The sequence below is a fragment of the Rattus norvegicus genome, chromosome 4, assembly GCF_021556685.1.
Source record: "Rattus norvegicus strain SHRSP/BbbUtx chromosome 4, alternate assembly SHRSP_T2T, whole genome shotgun sequence".
Lineage (NCBI taxonomy): Eukaryota > Metazoa > Chordata > Mammalia > Rodentia > Muridae > Rattus > Rattus norvegicus.
In genome coordinates this window covers 58673088-58692120 of record NC_141537.1, presented here as the reverse complement: position 1 = coordinate 58692120, position 19033 = coordinate 58673088, and the positions used below count along the sequence as shown (strand labels likewise).

Genomic DNA, 19033 nt, shown 5'->3' with positions numbered 1-19033 from the left:
TCCCCCCCACCTCCCAGCTCCGGCTCCCTGCTTGCTTATGGTGTGGCATGTCCTCCAGGGCTGGGAGGGCCTGTCAGCTCACAATGGCAGGAGTGACATCAAAAAATGCTACCAGCAGGAAAGGGAGAGGAGGCCAGGAAGGAGATGCACAGGAGATGGCCACGAACCAGCAGTAAACTTCCAGATTCTAAACACTGGCCCTTACCCCAGGCATCGAGAGACCTTTCCGAGACAGCGAACTGGCCAGGCCCCCAGTGAAGGTCTGTGGAAGAATCATAGGCTTTGATCCCCCTTCATAACTGGAAGCCTCACACAAAAGCTCTTTGTAAGTTCGAATTGTTTACCTAAAGTCAGGCCTTGAGGGGTGGCAGGATGGCTCAGCTGGGAAAAGCTCTTGCTGCCAAGATTGCTAGGAATTAAGACTCGTGAGATGTGAGTGACCAAAGAAAAGAACTGTCTCTCAAGTCCTCTGACTACTGGTGCTCACTGCTTCATGCAGCCTCCCCTTTTCCCCATCACACACACACACACACACACACACACACACACACACACACACACACACACACACACACTTTCTTTCCAACTAGAAAAACTTTTTGGAGAGAAATGCCAAAGTATTTATAAATAAACAGTTTTCTCTTTATCATATTATTGAGACGGGGAGCGGGGATCTTAGTATATAGTCCTGGCTGTCCTGGAATGGAGTATTTAGACCAGGCTGGCCTCAAACTCAGAGGGCCACCTACTCTGCCTTTCAAAGCATGCACCACCACACCCGGTCAATAAACACATTTGAAAAATGGCACATCAATTAAGGAAACTAAATATTTTGACTGGACGTGTTAGGAATTCTACCACAGAGCCAGACTCTTATTGATTTACTTCTATTTTTGTTGGTTTGAGATAGGGTCTTACTGTGTAGCCCTGGCTGTCCTGGAATTCACTCTGTACACCAGAACTCAGAGGTCCTCTGGCCTCTATCGAGTGCCGGGATTAAAAAAGCTTGATTGCTATTGGAGTTTGTGGGTGACAGAAGACAATTTGAGGGTTCTCTCCTTCCTCCTGGTAGGTCCTGGGCGTTGAACACAAGTCCATTAGGCTTTAAAGCAGGTGCCCTAGTCTGGCGCCAGACTTCAGACATCATTTTCTTTTCTTTTTCGGCCTTCCTGTGTGTGTGTGTGATAAGTGAGTATATCTGCATGTGTGTTCTTTTTTTAAAGATTTCTTTATGTATGTGAGTACACTGCCACTCACTTTAAACATACCAGATATAGATGGTTGTGAGCCAACGAGTGGGTGCTGGGATTTGAACTCAGGACTTCTGGAAGAACAGTCAGTGCTCTTAACCACTGAGCCATCTGTATGTTCCTGCATGGGTTGTGGCCATGCAAGTGCTATCTATGTGTGGAGGTCAGAGGACAGGGCATTACCTTTTCATCTTGAGACCAGGCCTCTTTGCACTGTGTACCCAGGTTAGGTGGGCCAGCAGCAAGTTTCCTTCAGGTCTCCTGGGCCTTGTGATCACGGAAGCACTGGCTGCTGCTATGGGCTTTTTATATGAGTTCTGGGATCAGAATGTAGGTTGATCTAATTGCCCCGTAAAGTGCCTTTACCCACTGAGCCACTTCCCAGGCCCCTGAGCTTATTTCAACTGCGTAGTCACGGCTAGTCTCATGTTATTTCAAATACTGAAACTTTATAGAAAAAAACCTGATCCTGTTGGTTTGAAGGTAGTTTTTTCTATCTTCCTTTTCTCCCAAATCCCTCCCCTCCTTTTCTGTTGAACACAGAGCAGCATTCCTTTCTTCTTCAGCATCCACTAGATGGCAGTAGAGTTCAGGCGACCAGTTAACAGTTAACTTGGTAGCTGGAGGTTTTAAATAGGCTGTGCAGAGCTCTCACATCGTTGCTCACGTGTTCCCATCACTGAGATGTTCGGTCCTAACTTAGAAAGCCCCCAGATTTCTGCGTTTTAGACGGTTCCAGTGCATGCTTGTAACTCCAGAGGCAGAGGTGAGGGAATCGCACATGAAGGCCTACATGAGTTACATAGCTGGTGCTTGCTACATTGTGCAATGGTCCTCTGGCAGTCGCATATAGCATGTACAAGCCCCTACAAGAACATACACACAGAAACACCACTTACCACACGTCTGAGACTCCAGAGGGGTAATTAGAAACTTCTCATTAACATCCAACTCCAAATAATGCCATGTCTCTGTGCTATATAAATGTCTTGGTCACAGATTTATTATGTTTTTTTTTTAAACCGGCTTTCCCATCTAATGTCTTAATGTGTTATTGGAGGGAGGTCAGTGAAGGTCTGGAATTCTGTAGGTGCTGTGTATAATGTGCTCATCCAGCTACATTGCAGGAGCAACCCTGCCCCTGCCCCTATCCCCAGTCTCTAAAGCTTCCCACAATAAAGGCTGATTTCCCTTTCTCCAGGCATCAGTTGACAGTTCTTCCCTGTGGCGTCTTCACTCCAAGGTTTACACCAATGAAGAAGCCCCACTCAGATCAATTTCAGTTACCAAAGCAGAGGGCTGGGGGAGGGGGCTGTGAGTTGGGAAGAAGGCCTTACATGTTCCAATCTAGAATAGGCGTGCTACTTTGACTCAGAATTGATTGAGAGAGAGCCTCATCCAACCACAAAGGGGTGAGCAGTGAATGACCTTCTAGCCATTCACCTGTAATCCCAGTGCAAGAGATTGAGGCAAGGTTGCCGTGAGCGTGAGGCCATTCTGGGTATACAGTGAGACTGTCTCAAACAAAGACTTGAAGGAGTACTTAGGGAACACTGTCGACGACCCCTAGTGGCCTTCCTGGTAGGTAGCTATTTAACTCACACCTCTCCTTGCTATATCTTCCCTCAAAGGGAACAAAATGTTAAGTAACATTTACCTACAATATCAGGTTCAAACTTAACAAGCTCTGGGTGAGGCACAGGTTTCTCTACCAGTGTGGTCAAGCTCTAAAGAAACAGTATAAGCCATGTTCCCACACATGGTAATGGGAGGCCAGGTTAATAGTCGGGGAGATGTTGCCTAGCAAGCGCAAGGCCCTGGGTTCGGTCCCCAGCTCCAAAAAAAAGAAAAAAAAAATAGTCGGGGAGATGAAGAGAAATGGGGGGTGCACAGCAGCCTGATGATTGTGGGGTACCAACCAATAGGAGTAGGTAGAAATGCATTGTTTAGGCACCTGCTTCTTTTTAGGGACCCAGGGAATGGTCCTAAGCCATTGACATTTTTAGTGATCTTGCTACATTATAACCTAGTATATCCTTGACAGATAGAAATACTGAAATTAGCTAGGCATGGTGGTACATACCTGTAACCCCACCAATTGGGAGACTACGGCAGGACTGCCAAGAGTTCAAAGGAGTACAGACTATATAGCAAGACCCTCTCTCTACATTAGAGAGGGTTATGTGCACGTAAGCAAAGCCAACCAGTATCGGCTTACATGGAAGGCAGGTGTGTGTCACCATGTTTGATTTCCAGTTATATTTTTTACTAATACATTTATTTGATTATTTGGGGGGAGGGAGCACATTTAGGAAGGTCAGGGAACAACTTGCAGGAGATGGTTCTCACCTTCAAGCCTGTGGGTACAGTGAGACTGTCTCAAAGACGTGAAGGAATACTGAGGGAACACTGCTGGCCAAACTCAGGCCATCAGACTTGGCAGCAAGAGCTTTTATCCACTGAGCCATCTTGCTAGCCCTCCAGTTATGTCAATTCTTTTCATCTACGTGTGTGTGCGGGGGTTGGGGGGGTGGGAGAATGACAGCATGCCACAGTGCATGTGTAGACTTCACAGGACAAACTGTGAGAATGTTCTCCCCTTCTGCCACGTAGGTTTTGGAGATCAAACTGAGGTCATCTGACTTGTTGACCAGTGCCTTAGGCTAAGACTAAGCCTAGCCCTCCAAATACATTACCATCAGTACTACATCAATGAAATCAACTTTCTGTAACCTCAGCAAAGTCAAGACTACTTTGCCAGTCCCCAGAAGCAAGGTGTGACAACGTATCTTTAACCCCAACAGTTGAATCACAAATTTGAGGCCAGCCTAGGCCACATAGCAAGACCCAATAAATAAATCATTTTGTGGCCCCAAAGGGGCTAATAATACCATGTGCCTAGAATGTGGAGGTTGGCACTATGCTGGCTACCACACGGCAATAGTCAAAACGAATCCCTAAGCCAGGTTATCAGTCAGTTGCATTGAGTACCAAGGAAGCAGAGGCAGTTGAACCGAGGATGATGCTGTGTACCATTCTTTTTGTTTGGCAAAAGTACATCAAATTCATAAACACAGAGATGAGAGCGAAGTCTAAGGCAAAGTGAATACTTTCTTATGCAGGGCAGGGACCAGAGAGGTGGGTCGAGGGGAGGAAGCCTCTTTGTCTTAATGACACACACCTGAGGCAGATGGGACTCTGAGGTCAGTCTGGGTCACTTGTCAGCTACATTATGAGTTCTAGGACTACGTAGTGAGACTGCTTCAAAACTAAACCACCCTCCTTTCACTGCTGATTAGAGTCGAAGCTGCTCAGATCTGCAGGGCAGAAACAAGCACCTGGAATGTGGCTATAACCCCAGATCCTTGAGGCCAGGGTGGAAGGATCCTAAATTTCAAGGCCAGTCTGGATTACTTATGGAGTGCGCACAAGCAAATCACCTGCAGTATGCAGCCATTTAGTAGCTGACTTAAACTGACAGCAGAATTAAACAGCCACTTGGCTGGGTAAGTCACTGAAGAGAACAAAACAGGCTAGACCTGCAGGAATGCTCATTCACACTGGAGGCAGCACTGGGGGAGAGCAGATTTCCTTTATGGAGACAGATCAGTCACAAGACCAAGTGGTTCTGCATGTGGGGAGGGGTTAATGCCACAACTCTGCCTGGGAGACAAGTCTCATATAAAATGGCACACTGTCTGCAAAGGACCCAGCTATTATCTTAACATATACTTACCTCTAGATTACAGTACCTAATGCAATATAACTACTACAGTTGTTCCATTTTGTTTAGGGAGAAATGACAAGAAAAGGTGTCTTATTGTAGACACAAGAATAGTTCATTGTGGACATAATTTACAAAAAAAAAAATATTTTCAGGGCTGACTTAGTTTCATTGATATAATGTTTTCCTGATACATGCTATGCCCCAGGTTCAATCTTGAGCACTAACAGTCAAAAGCTCAATGTACAGTGGGCTGAATCCACAGAGGCAACTGTGGAAGGCCAAGGTTGTCTTGCCTAGGCTCAGATAACTAACTGGCCGACACAGGGCAGACCTGAAAGGCTCTGTCCCAAGTTAAGTTTACAATTAAACAAAACTTTTTGTTTGAATTCAGTCTTGCAATTATAGCCTTGGCTGTCCTTGGAATTTTTGGCAATCCTCCTGCCTCAGCTTCCTAAGTGCTGAGAATCGTAGGCATATACTACCATATTTAGTTTCTTTTTTTTTTTTTTTTTTGGTTCTTTTTTTCGGAGCTGGGGACCGAACCCAGGGCCTTGCGCTTCCTAGGTAAGCGCTCTACCACTGAGCTAAATCCCCAGCCCCCATATTTAGTTTCTAAGCAAAGCTTTGAGCATGTTCTTGCTCCTAAGTTTGAAAATATTAAGTTCAGATAGAAGCCTATAGTCTTAACACTTAGAAGGCAGAGGCGGGTGGATCGGGTGGGACAAGGCCAGCCTTAGCTACATGAGACGATCTCAAAAGTAAAAATAGCCAGATATAGTGGTGCGCACTTTTAATCCCAGCACTAGAGAGGCAAAAGAGGCACCAGGTGTGTCTCTGAGGCCAGCCTGGTCTATATGGTGACTTACAGGGCAACTAGGGCTACACTGTGAGATCTTGCCTCAAAAATAAATTAATAGAGATGGTTTACTTAAAGATCTAGGATTTAAACGTTTCCTTACTAATTTCAAGAGCAGGCATGTCAACAGGACACACGGTGGAAATGTATACATACACATATATTCACATTTATTGCATTAGAAAAACTCATGTAAGCCACACAGTGGCTGGAATGCCTATACCCTAGCAGGCCTGATCATCCCATAGCCCTTTAGACATTATGTACAAACACATGTGCATTACACTGGAGAAAGAACTTAAACGCAGAACTTAGACCTAAACACCGGATGGTCCACCCTGTCTTCGTGGCCAACCCACAACCCCTTAGATGCTGTCCAAACAAAACTCTCCTGGAAGAGAGGCTCAATCGTAAACAACAGAAGATGCTTAGGTCCAAAAGAGTCCTTTAGGACGGAGGACTTAAACAAACAAACAAAACCAAAAAAACGTTCTCCCAACAGCTGAAAACGGTACACCACCATCTCAGAGCCACAGACAAGCCACTCACACCTCTCCAGTAAACAGGCTCTTTTCCCGTGTAAGGGAACATCCAAAAGAAAACTGCCCTGCCAGGCCTAGTAACAGTTCTTTGGAGACACTTGATGTTGCCTCTTGGGAAATGAAACATGTGGTCGGACATGCTGAAGTCAGTGTGTCAAAGCATGGCTGATGCCTGGGGGGAGGTTTTATTGCACTCCTCTGGATGGATGGTCTGGAAGGCCCCTGGGAGGCTGTGTGTTGGCTAGGTGACCTCTCGTAATCCAGGAGCTCCCGGGCAATGGGTTCTCCAACAATCCTCCCAGTGACTCCATCAGTCTAACAAAGATGGAAAGCAGGGTCAACATGACCCCCAGCACGTAGAGGTTTAGCATGTACTTCATGGTGCCGCCGCCCAGCTCCTTTGCAGGGAAGTGGAGCTGCTGCTTTCTGCTTCTAGATCCTGTGAAGAGAGAGGAAGAAGAGTCTATGAGTTAGTTGCAACCCTTGTTTTCCCAGGAGCAAGACTGGGAGAAAGGGACAACTGCGGGTCTGCTCACGGCATCGCCTCCAAGCATGTGTGCACAGCAAACATCGTGGCTGGAGAACAAAGCACACAAGCTGTTGGGATAATTTCAAGAGCACTGTTTGTAGAACTGTATGTCTTCACCTCTTCCTGCTCTGTAGCCCAGGCTAGCCTCAAATTCACGGGGCCCTCTTAAGCACTCGGTTACTGGTACATCCCACACATCCAACTACTTTCACTTCTCTTTCAGACCATTCTTACCGAGTACAATGTAGAAACCCTATGTTACAGTGCCAGGACTTATCTTTACATCAGAGGCAGATGGAAACAAAGAAAATCGGGTGGTTTTAGCCATCGGGAGAGATGGCTCCGTGGTTAGCACTGGCAGAGGACCAGCCGCCACATGGTAGTTCACAACCATCTGTAACTCCAATCCTAGGGAATCTGACATCCTCTTTTGGCCTCTACACACACACCCATGATGCACAGCTAACATGTATTCAAAACATGGAGGCAAAGCACCTCCATGGGGAAAAATATATATATTTATCACATATATCTGTATACACACACACACACACACACACACAACATACACACACATGTATATGTACATATGAAATACAAGAAAATGCTAGGTGTGGCTGGTGATACATACTTGAGCTACACAGTGGGTTAAAAAACCCAGCCTAGGCAACTTAGTAAGACCCTGACTTAAAAAGTAAAAAGTGGGGGCTGGAGATGGCTTGGTGGTTAAGAGCACTGACTGCTCTTCCAGAGGTCCTGAGTTCAATTCCCAGCAACCACATGGTGGCTCACAACCATCTGTCATGGGATCCGATGCCCTCTTCTGATGTCTGAAGACAGTGACAATGTACCCACATACATGAAATAAATAAATCTTTAAAAAAAAATAAAGTAAAAAGTGAGTTGAAAATATAACTCAGAGGTATAGAGTGCTTGCCTAGCCTTGCATGCTATAGCGCCACTAGAGTAAGAAGCAGGAATATGTCCTAGAGCAAACAACCTGTATAAGTTTCTCCTATATCGTACACTCAAGTTGATTACAAACTTTTTTTTTTTAACCCGGAGACATGGTTTTTATGTGTAGCCCTGGCTGTCCTGTAACTAGTTCTGTAGACCAGGCTGGACTCGAACTCAATGATCCACCTGCCTCTGTCTCCTAAAGGTTGTTTAAAGGGGTCTACCTCCGTCGTCGTCGCCGCCGCCGCCGCCGCCGCCGCCGCCACCAGGGGATTTATAAACTTCTTGAATATAATATCAATATAAACGATAAGGGTGACAAAAGCCAGCTATGAAGGAGGCTGAGGCAGAAGGAATGCATGTTTCAGGTTAGCCCGAGCCATGGAGAATGCAAAGCTAATTTGGAGGATTTAATGAAACCTTGTCTCAAAAGTAAACATAAGGGCTGGTGGGTAGTGCAGTCCAGTGGTTTAAGCCGTACTTAGCACATATAGGATTCTAGGTTCAATCCGGAGTACCGCAAAACAAAGAGTAGCAAACACAAAATAGTAAAAAGTCAAATCTAGTTAATTTGTCCAAACATATTTGAACGCTTTCAAGTAGCTCAGGCATTCTGGAAGGTACTCAGGGCCACATGGTCGCCCTACAGACAAGAACCCAGCCTTCCGTGGGGGCAGTTACTACACATCACTCTAATGTGGTAACAGGAAGGGAAGGGTACTTTGGGGAAGTTTGGGAGGGCGAGCACATGTGGCCCATGGAGTTCATAGATTTGGGCGACGCAGAGAGCCGGAGGAGGCTCTGGGTGCACAGCCCTGACGCGAACGCAGGTAGCCTGACCGATGGGGCGAGGGATCCCGGACTCGGCCTCCGGCCTGGGCAGTCCTGGGCCAGTTTACCTTAGGAAGAAGAGTCGGGAGACGGCTGCTCAGAGTCACACTAGATCGTGCAGGCGTAAGGATGACGGTCGGCTGAGTCGCAACGTGGAAGCTCCACGCAGGCACCGCTCCGGATAGAAATAAGTAGCAAAGAGAAACGGACCTCCTGAAGCCCCGCCCTTTCTGGGCGAGGCTCCGCCCTCGGAGACCGCGCACGCGCACCCAGCTTGCATGCACTCGCCCCGGGGGCACGTCCGCGGTTCATCCTGTCTCTACGTCAGCTGCGTCGCAGCCGAGTGCCCCGGGAGTCACGGGAAACACGCGACTTGCAGTGATTCACTGCAGTCTGGAGTGACCATCGTGAGGTTCAACTCCACCGGGCGCCTCCTAGAAAATCAGGAGCCAAAAGGCGCCCTTCCCCCTCCCCACCATGGCTGGATGCACCACTCTTGAGGCAGACAGTGGGTGAAGGCCCGCCTGGAATTCTTTTCTTTTTTTTTTGAGTCAGGCTCTTATCGCGTAGCTGCGACTGGCCTCAAGCCCTCCCGAGTGAAAGTAAAAGTATTCATTCCTCTTGGCTTCTTTGGTCTCTGTTTTTTTAATGGCGTTTGGACAAATCACCTTGCCTCCCCTGGCTTCGGTCCCCAGTGAGAGCATTGGCTTTTAGATGCTTTTTGTCTTCTTTAAAAATAAGCTGTCTTTAGCTTGAACTAGAAAGGGAGGAGATTACGATCTGGGCTTCATACCTGCAAACTGACCTTCCAGTCACCTGCCGGCCCCAACCAAGGCAAAGTAGAGGTGCTGACCCAAAAGGGAATTTTCAGAAAAGATTCCCGGGGTGCCCGAGAAGCCCCAAAGAACTACAGACAGGTCTAACTGTGAACACGATAGTTACTGTTCCATCTGCAGTCGAAGACTCAAAGAGCGGGGATTGGGGGGCCGGGGGGGGGCGTTCTCATGACTTCCAGGACTGGCGAGTCAGTGTACCCGGACAAGAGCCAATTCTGTGTGTGGGAGAAGCCCTCTGTCTCTAAAGAGTTGAAGGGAGGAAGCAAACTTCCGCCGTGACCTTTCCCCTACTTTTCAGGACATCTCATCTGTCAACGGAGAGGGCGGGGATCCCTGGAAGAAGAGAGACGTGCTGGCAGGCAGACGCGGTGGAACTCACATCAGTTCGGTTCAGGATTATACATAGTGTCTGTGTCCCTTTACCCAGACTTCCACTTCTGGGAATGATCCCTCAGGTAAACTCCCACTGTGGAGTATGGACTCCACACTGTACACAAAGGACTGAGAAAGCCCATCAGTAGAGGCTGGTTATATACAGCATCCGTACAGGGAGCGCCATAAACCGGGAAAAGAAAAAGTATGTCTTATATTTAACGCAGTCTCCAAGGTATTGAAAGACCCCCGGAGCGGGGAGACCCTCACTCAAATCTCGGGATGACGGGACCCCCCAAGAACTCACACAAGACCTTCTTTGCTGTAATCACATGAGGTTTATCGATAGTAACCAGTGCACTGGGGTCGAGACTCTATCCCACGCAGGGGCAGTGGACTTCAACCCCGAGAGGCTGGGAGAAGAGGTATTTAAAGGGAGAAACCACAACCTGAGGGGTCAGGGATGGCATCATTGGAAAGTGTGTACAATAACAGTGAAAAATCACAAGGAAAAACTCTGTTTTTCAAGATTGTTTCCTAGGAGAAGCTGTCTCCTGCTTCTCAGATTGTTTAACTCCATGGTCTGCTAGTTCCTAGGAGAAACTGCTTCCTGCTTCTCAAGATTGTTCTTTAAGATTTATGGTCAGCTAGTTTCTGGGAGAAAGCTGTTGAGCCAGTCATTGTAATTACCCATTCTATAGCCCTTTCTTTCTTCTGCTCTAAACTTTGTGTCTAGGGGGGCAACTTTAAAACTTTTACCTTTCAGTGTGTTTAAGAAAAACTAAGCACAGGGGCACTTATCTGGTCCAACACCACACCCATAATCCCAGCATTTGAGAGGTGGGTGAAGGAGGACCAATATACTTCAAGGCCATCTTCGAGTACCTGGCAAGTTAGGAGCCAGCCTGGGCTACAAGCAACACTGTCTTAAAACAAAATGGCTTTAATCCAGGGCTGGGGAAGCAGACAGATCGTCGAGATCAAGGCCAGCTTGGTCTACAGAGTGACTTTGCTACACATAGACACTTTCCTGTCTTGAAAAGGTAAATCGAATGAAACAAAAACGACTTCTATGTGTCCTAATGTGGATGAGACTTTAAAGATGTTATGCTAAGTAAAAGAAACCTAAGCTGGAGAGGTGTGCAACAGTTAAGAGCACCTACGGGGCAGCTCACAACTAGCATTGATGATGTTCACAGGTGAGCAAACGTATACAGGAGAGTGAGACATTCATACAAAATAATAAAATAGACAAACACCATTCTGTTTCGGTGACATGTTGGAATAGGTAAATCAAAAAGAAAAAAAGTTAAAGAGACAACATAGATAAGTGGTCACCGCACTAAAAGATGAGAAGTTTCTTCACCCCCCATTTGGTTTCTGATACAAGGTCTTGCTATATAAAATATGCATTAGGCTAGCCTGAAACTCAGATCGACCTGCCTCTTGCCCCTGAGTATTGGGATTGAAGATGTGGACCACCACACCCACATATGGTTTCTTTTTCTTGTGGATGATCAAATGTTCTGAAATTAGTAGTAATAGTTGCACACATCTGTGAATGCACTCAAACCCACTGAATTACATGCTTCATTTAAAAGCTGAAACTCAGGCTGGGGTTAGGGCTTTGTAGGTGGAGTGTTTGCCTAGCATGCTCAGGTCATAGGTTCAGTCTCCAGCATTGCCTACATCAGGTGTGATGGCACATGCCTGTAATTCCAACACTGGGATGTGGAGGGGGAAACTTCACGGTCGTTTTTCTGATACATAACAAATGTGAAGGCAGTGGGAGATTTATAGGACCTTGTTTAGCTTATCTTCCCCAACTGCATGCGTGTGCGCATGTGTATGCATGCACACACACACACACACACACCAGAAACAAATTTGTTGCATGTATTATATCAGAATAAAGTCAGATCATTAACTTTTGAGTCAGTCTTGCTGGCCAAGGCTTGCCTTAAACTCATTATCTCTACCTCAGCCTCCTGTGATTATGGGCATCTGCTCCTGACAGGAACATTATTTGTTTTGAAAAGAGTAATATGGGGTTGGGGATTTAGCTCAGTAGTAGAGCGCTTGCCTAGCAAGCGCTAGGCCCTGGGTTCGGTCCCCAGCTCCGGAAAAAAAAAGAAAAAAAAGAAAAGAAAAGAGTAATATGAAGACATCTTCAGATAACAAAAACAGAACCCATGGGCCTTTACAAAGGAAACCTCTGGTGTGTTTAAGAAAAAAAAAAAAAAAGAAAAGAAAACTGAGGTCAAAAGGAAATAAGCTGCCAAGACAAAGTGGTTAAATATTTAGAAAGCACATGGGTGCATTCAAATTATGGTGACTTGAAACTATTTTTTAATAATAATGATTAGTGTGGGAAAGTAAAGATAAGATGAGGGCTGAGAGATGGCTCAGTGGTTAAGGGCACTGACTGCTCTTCCAGAGGTCCTGAGTTCAAATCCCAGCAACCACATGGTGGCTCACAACCATCTGTAATGGGATCTGATGCCCTCTTCTGGTGTGTCTGAAAACAGCTACAGTGTACTTATATATAATACATAAATAAATAAATCTTTAAAAAAAAAGTTAAGATGAAGGGGTTGGGGATTTAGCTCAGTGGTAGAGTGTTTGCCTATCAAGCGCAAGGCCCTGGGTTCGGTCCCCAGCTCCAAAAAAAAAAAAACAAAACAAAACAAAACAAAAAAAGATAAGATGAACTAAGAAAACCCTGGCAAACATTGAAAATGGCAACAGGAAACTGAGTGTGGTGTTGAATATCTACAGTCGTAGTGCTCAAGACTCGAGGCCTGAGCCGTTTCAATGTCAACTTCAACTGTATTATGAGTTCAAAGTCAGCCTAGGCTTCTGGGGCCAGCCTAGGCTTCTGGGGCCAGCCTAGACTACTGGGACCTTCTGTCTTGGTTAGTCTTGATTATCAACTTGATGGAATTTAGAAACCCCATGGAAACAAATCCTCATAGGAAGTAACTACGGTGCTTTATTTCACAATGGATTTTGTCAGAATACTTCACTACGGTAATAGAAAAGTATCCACCACACTATTTCACAATGGGGGCAGAAACCTTAGGGGACTGAGATAAAAGGTGAGCCAATCTTTTTGTTTGGAAGGAAAGTAGATACCACTTTAGACTTTTTATATCTTCAAAGGAAAATACTAGCCAGGCTTAGTGGTTATTTAATCCCAACACTCACAAGACAGAGGCAAGTGGATCTCTGTGTGTTTGAGGTCATTCTGGACAGTCAAAATTACATAACCCTTCCCCCCCATCTCTTTCTCAAAAAAAAAAAAGAAAAGAAAAGAAAAAGAAAGAAAGAAAGAAAGAAAGAGAGGAAAGAATAAAATACTTAGATCTTATTCTTTCTCCCTATCTTGAACTTTTTAATTTTCAAATCATTAAGTAGAGCAGAGCAAAGTTCACAGGTAGCCGTAGTAACCTGAGGGGCTGAGGCAGGCTATTGAAGCTGAGTGTGAAGCTAGGTGAGTCATTTCCTAACCCTAACACTGAGGAGGTTGAGATAGCATAGAGATAGCCTGGGCCAACTCCAGCTACATATCCAAAACTGGGATGGGCAGGGATCTGGAAGAGGAAGGAAAGAAGAAAGGGAGAAAATAAAAGAGGGAAAAAATTCAATACTAAACAACACCCCCAGCAGTTTCCCCCTGGACAGGAGGATGTGTGACCGAATGTAAAGGTCTTCTGTTCACTGCTGGACCTCCGTGTGAGACATGTTCACTAAGTGCTGGATAAGTGAGTGGATGGATGCTTGGGCCACACACTTCTGGGCCTTGCCTGAAAGTCGTTTCTCACAGTAGCCTCGGTTTTAGTACCAGCCCCCCACCCCAGCTCCCCTCCTTGACTTCACTGTCTCCCTATTGCCCAACACCACGAAATCCATCTCATTTATTGACTACTTTCTCCCACTAGATTGTGGTTCTGTGAGAGTGAGAATTCAGATTGTCCCAAAAATTGCTACATACCTAAACCCGGAACAATGCCTGACCATAAATAGGTGCTTTTTTATTTACTGAATGAACCATGTGCTATAAATGAGTTATTTCCATAACATTTTGGAAATAAAACAGCTACTGGGTTACTACCAGAGTTTTGGTGTGGTTTTGTTTGTTTACAGCCTTACATTTTTTAAGACAGAGTCTCATTCTAGAGCCCAGACTAGCCTGAAATTCACCACATAATGTAGCTTTAAACTCACGTCAATCTTCCTGCCTCATCCACAGAGTAAACCAGCTCTATCAGTATTTGTTACATTTTATCCTGAGTCACATGATGATACTTTATCTTCCAAGTTTTTCCTCACCAGAATCTGTAACAGTTATAGTCTGAGAAAAAAATTAAAATTAACAAATATTCTGAAAATTTGCTGCCAAGTTTTTCCCCACCGGAATCTGTAACAGTTATAATCTGAGAAAAAAATTAAAATTAACAAATATTCTGAAAATTTGCTGCCTGAGCTCTTTGGGTTTTTTACCCCCTTGATGCCCTGGGGATTGGAGCATGGCTTTGTACACGCTGGGCAAACATTCTACCTCTGAGCTCTGCCCCCATGCCTGCCTTAAATCTTGACCGAGTTTCTTCATCCCATCTTGTGAGATGCTAGCGGGAGTCAGAGGAAAGGTCATGATAAGGTGTGGAGAGCCCTGGGCAGTAAGGGTATCTAGAGGAAGCAGGGAGAGACACACAGAGAGCACACAAGTAAACAGTGGCTTCAGCAGCCTATCTGGGTCAGTAGCCTCAATCCAGAATCTGGCTGTTTTGCAACTAAACACAAAGCTGAGGTAAGTCACTCCTCCAGTTCTTAGTTTCTTCATCAGAGCAGCTTGGTGTGGAGTCAAGGGCCCCATCACCAGTAACACAGGCACCTGTTCCCCGGGGCCATTGGGAAATACTGCAGTGTGGGAGAGAATCCAGGGTTTAAAATGGCGGGCGCCAGGATCTGATGGACTCACTCAGCAGGTAAAGTGCTTTCACCAACCTGTATCAGATCTTGGACCATACATGATGGAAGGAGAGGACTGATTCCCTTGTGTCACCTTCTGACACTCACATACTCACTGTGCCACACATGTGGCCACATACATAGTCATGTGTGCACACGTAATAAATAAAATGTAGTTTAAAGTAAATAAACCACACCAGTCATCCCAGTGCACAGGAGGCCAAGCCAGAAGACACATGAGTTTGAGGCCAATCTGGGCTATATAGATACTGTTGTGGAAAACTGAGATTGAAAAAAGAAAGGATCGTGTGTGTGTGTGTGTGTGTGTGTGTGTGTGTGTGTGTGTGTGTGTGTAAGCACGAGTCTGAACAGGCACCAGGACTGTGGATTTGTTTTGTGGATCTTACTGTGTGCCCTGGCTGGGCTGGAACTCACTATGTATCCAGGTTGATCCTAAACTCTCAGACACCTGTCTGCCCTGCCTCTTGAGTACTGAGATTAAAGGTGTGCACCACCATGCATGGCAAACACGAGGTGTATTTTTTCAATTGCTCTCCAATATATTATGCACATGGATTCTTTCCTGCATGTATGTCTGTATACCATATGGGTGCCTGATAACCTCAGAGACCAGAAAGGGGCATTACATCCCCTAGAGTGGGTACTGGGAATCAAACCCATCCTCTGGAAGAGCAGCCGGTGTCCTTAGCTACTGAACCATCTAACCAGTGCAGAACTTTTATCTTTTCTTTTCTTTTTTAAAGTATAGAATAGAATTTATTCAGGGCATGGGGAGGGGAATTGCAAGGATAGTAGAGACAGAGCGAGGCAGAGAGAGAGAGAGAGAGAGAGAGAGAGAGAGAGAGAGAGAGAGAGAGGTGGGGGGTAGGGGCGGGCCATGAGCATATGGAGAGAGAGGGGGAAAGAGGGGAGAGGAATGGAGGAATCAGGAGGGGGGAGTGAGAGCAAGAAAGCAAGAGCGACTTTTATCTTTTCAAAGACAGAGTCTTATATAGCTCATGTTAGCCTCAGATTCACCAGGCATCTGACACTGGCTTTTGAACTCCTGATCTTTCTATCCTCATCTCCTCAGTTACAGGTGTGGGCCACCAAGCCAGACCTACTTCAAAAACTACAGAATGGTAAAATTAAAGTTTAGTAATTAGTCGATGCTTTACAAAATCTTATTTGTCTATTAGACAGTTGAATTCAAAGTTGGGCATGGTGGTGCACACTGTAATCCCAGCATTTAGGAATCAGAGGCAAGAATGTGGTGAATTCAAATTCAAGATGGTCTGGCAGACCCTGTGGGGTGGGGGGGTGGGGGGGAAAGGAAACAAAGAAGAAAAGGAAGCAAGCAACCTAACACAGTAACGACTTCCTCCAACCTTCTCCTCCTCTCCCCTTCCTCTCAAGGCAGAGGTTTATCCCAGGCTGACTTCAGATGTCTATGTAGCTGAGGCTGTCCTTGACCTCAGGATGCTCCTGCTTCCACCCCCTGAATGCCAGGATCACAGGCCTTAGCCACTGTGCCCAGCCTTTTTGTTTGTTTTTGAAATAGGGTCTTCCTCTGTAGCCCAAGTTGGGCTGGAGCCACGTAGCCCAGATCGGCTTTGAACTGCTTCAGCTCCCTGAGTGTTGAGAGTGCAGGCTTGCCCACGATGCCCAGTTGTGCTGAGGTCTGGAAAGTGAGAATGGGTGGGCTTGGCAAGGCTACAGTTTCTACTTTGAATGGCACTGTCACCCCTAGGTATCCAGAGGAGGTTGGTTTCAAACCATTGCAGCTACCAGAAACTGCAGGTCCTCAAGTCATGTCCATAAAATGCCATGAGTTTGGCATGACTCTTGCACATTCTTCTGAATTCCTTAATTTAGATCAGTTATGAGCTTGGCATCTACATAGATTATACACGACCATACAATGCAGTGAGGTGCTATGCAATAATGGCAGCCATACTGTATTGCTTTTAGGAGATAATATTAGGGTTGGGAGAACGTGCATACATGTTCAGTATAGAACTCTAAGTATTTCAACCCAAGGCTGCTTGAATCAGATGAGTGACCATATTATAAAAATGAGTTGAAGGATGTTTGAAAACAACAGATTGGGAGAGATTCAGGAGGAGTCCCATTTCTTTGTCTCAGTGGAAGATCCTGCACAGTCCCACCCCTAGGTAATGAGTGTCAGAAGAGTCTATGCAGATGAAGAGACCTTACTGTCCGCTGCCTTCACGCACAACCACTTTGCAGCTTCAGATGAACGAACGCATGCGTAGACCTTTCCTAGTCTTCTTGCTCCGAATCACTGAAGTGATTCAGTGGGTGAAGCTTCTCTCCCATCGTCATCTTGCCTTGGAACCCACAGTCAGCTCTGAGCATGGCGGAGCCCAAGCATCTGCCAGTGGGCCAGGTCTGGGGTAAACTACGAAAGGCTTGGTGAGTGGCTGTGGAACTACTGGGGAAAGTAGGCCTCTTGTCAGAGCTGGGAGGCAGAAGACGTGGGTAGTATTGGGGTGCAGTGGGGGTTTCATGTTTGGGGGGTCTACTTTCATTCATAATTACCACATCACATCCTCTTCACACACACACACACACACACACACACACACACACACACACACGCACTGCATTGACACACGCTTGAACTTAACTACACTCTGTCATTTCCTAGCTGGTTGGCAACTCTGTCCCAGCCAGATGCCCAGACATTTCTCCTGCCAGCTGCCTAACCCTGTGACTCTATTCCAAGTTGGCAAGAGGAGGATGAAGGCTTGTCCTGATGCCTCCTGACCCAGACAAGAAGGACAGAAGCTGCTGCTCAGAGAGGCTTAAAGAGGAAAGAGGGGAGCAAAGAGACAGACGGCTAATCCAGTCAGGCACTTGCCCCACAAGCTTGATGAATTGAGTTCAATCCCCAGAACTCAGAAAGAACCATCCCTAAAGTTGTCCTCTGACCGACACATGCACACTATAGCATGCCCCCACCCACACCACATCACACAATAGTATTTACTATTAGAGGACAGGTTGGGGATTTAGCTCAGTGGTAGAGCTGGTAGAGCTTAGCAAATACTAGGCCTGGTTTGGATCCTCAGCTGGGGATGGGAGGAGAACACCCTGACTTTGTTTTTCCTTTCCTGACAAACCTCCTTTTCTTCTTGGCTTAGTAGTGGACTCTCTGTAGACATTTCCTAACTGACATCCTCAATGAAAGTGCGGCAGTCCTTCCTTAGTCTCCACTCCCCTGTCCCCTAGAACCTGAAGGCAGACAATACTGATCGCTCTTTCTGGCTCTCAGTTCTCCCTACTCTGGATCACCTGGTTATGTCATTCGGGGTTTATGTCTCTCAGCTGATGAGCGTGTTGTGTCTAAAGAGTCTTTTTACTGCTTTTTTTTTTTTTGTTCTTTTTTTTGGAGCTGGGGACTGAACCCAGGGCCTTGCGCTTCCTAGGCAAGCGCTCTACCACTGAGCTAAATCCCCAACCCCCTTTTTACTGCTCTTAAAGGTTATTTCAGAGCTAGAGAATGCATAGCAGCGGTAGGTTACTTGCCCAGCATGTGTGAAGCTCTGGGTTCCATCTGGAGCACTGAGGAGGAGGAGGAGGGGGAGGGGGAGGGGGGAGGGGGAGGGGGGGAGGGGGAGGGGGAGGAGAATAAGGCAAGAAAAAAAAGAATTAGGATTGCTCTGAGAGTTTTTTTTTTTTTTATAGAGTAGAGTTTATTCAGGGAATGAAGAGGGGAGTTGGGGAGGAGAGAGAGAGAGAGAGAGAGAGAGAGGAGAGAGAGAGGAGAGAGAAGGGGGGGAGAGAGAGAGAGAGAGAGAGAGAGAGAGAGAGGAGGGGAGTAGAGGCCATCCATGAGCACATGGAGAGAGAGCAGGGAGGGGAATGGGGAGAGAGGGGGAAGAGGGTAAGGGAGCAGGAGCAAGAGAGCTCTAAGAGGTTTAAGATTTTTTATTCTCATTTATTCTTATTATTTTTGTTCATCTCATTATTATTATCTTAGATAGGCTATCACTATGTAGCCTCGGCTCTCCCAGAACTCACGCTGTAGACCAGGCTGGCTTCAAGCTTGGAGATCCATCCGCCTCTGTCTCCCAAGTGCTGGGATTAAAGGCACGTGGCACCACTGTTGGCTAACTCAGTGGTTTTAGATATCACA

The 19033-nt window shown here is 46.2% G+C and overlaps 1 protein-coding gene across 1 annotated transcript; it reads right to left on the bottom strand.

Annotated features, from left to right (window-relative positions):
• Positions 1–5982: 5982 nt before the first annotated feature.
• Positions 5983–8946, bottom strand: Hilpda (hypoxia inducible lipid droplet-associated). Its single transcript, NM_001399165.1, has 2 exons — positions 8761–8946; positions 5983–6814 (listed from the first exon to the last, which is right to left on the bottom strand). The coding sequence occupies exon 2, from the start codon at positions 6753–6755 to the stop codon at positions 6561–6563; it is 195 nt and encodes a 64-aa protein (NP_001386094.1). The 5' UTR covers positions 6756–6814; positions 8761–8946; the 3' UTR covers positions 5983–6560.
• Between the last annotated feature and the right edge of the window lie 10087 nt (positions 8947–19033).

What these genes read in the sequence shown, in the direction of transcription:
- Hilpda (NM_001399165.1), bottom strand. Translation starts at nt 6,755, where the DNA reads ATGAAGTACATGCTAAACCTCTACGTGCTGGGGGTCATGTTGACCCTG.